This window comes from Penaeus monodon, chromosome 22 (assembly GCF_015228065.2).
Source record: "Penaeus monodon isolate SGIC_2016 chromosome 22, NSTDA_Pmon_1, whole genome shotgun sequence".
In the NCBI taxonomy this organism is placed as follows: Eukaryota; Metazoa; Arthropoda; class Malacostraca; order Decapoda; family Penaeidae; genus Penaeus; species Penaeus monodon.
The window spans coordinates 230,626-231,034 of NC_051407.1; the positions used below are offsets into that span (position 1 = coordinate 230,626).

Below are 409 nucleotides of genomic sequence, written 5' to 3' on the forward strand. Positions count from 1 at the left end.
CGTATCCAATGCCTGTCAGAAGGAAAAGTCAAGAAAAGAGATTGCAGAGACTGCGTTAGGTGTCAAGGGAGAAACAGCTTATTCGGTAGTAAGAGATCTAAGCAGTGTAAGGTCATGAGCGCTAGACTGAAACGGGATAATCATGAGCGGTCTGGCGCGGCCGCCAGCTGGAAGGTCTACAGGAGCTACGTATCGAGTCAGTGAATATGGCAGAGAAGAGAGCGGACTGGCGCCCCGAGAGGCAGCGACTTACGAAGGACTCTTCGTACTGGAGGTACTCCGGCGCCGGCTGCGGTCGGGGGTCGGGGGGCGGCGACCCCCGGGGGAAGGCCCTGTCGTCGCGGCTGCGGGCGTCGGCGCGGATGTCCCAGTCGCCCGCCCACAGGTCCATGATGGAGCCCAGCTTGGT

The 409-nt window shown here is 60.1% G+C and overlaps 1 protein-coding gene across 1 annotated transcript in view; it reads right to left on the reverse strand.

Annotated features, from left to right (window-relative positions):
* The window catches only part of LOC119586791 (chloride channel protein 2-like), a gene marked incomplete at its 3' end in the record, with an annotated part of 22,238 nt that overhangs the window by 21,106 nt on the left and 723 nt on the right, over nucleotides 1-409 (reverse strand). The window contains 1 exon segment of the mRNA XM_037935511.1: nucleotides 254-409. Coding sequence (XP_037791439.1) covers nucleotides 254-391 — 138 coding nt within the window.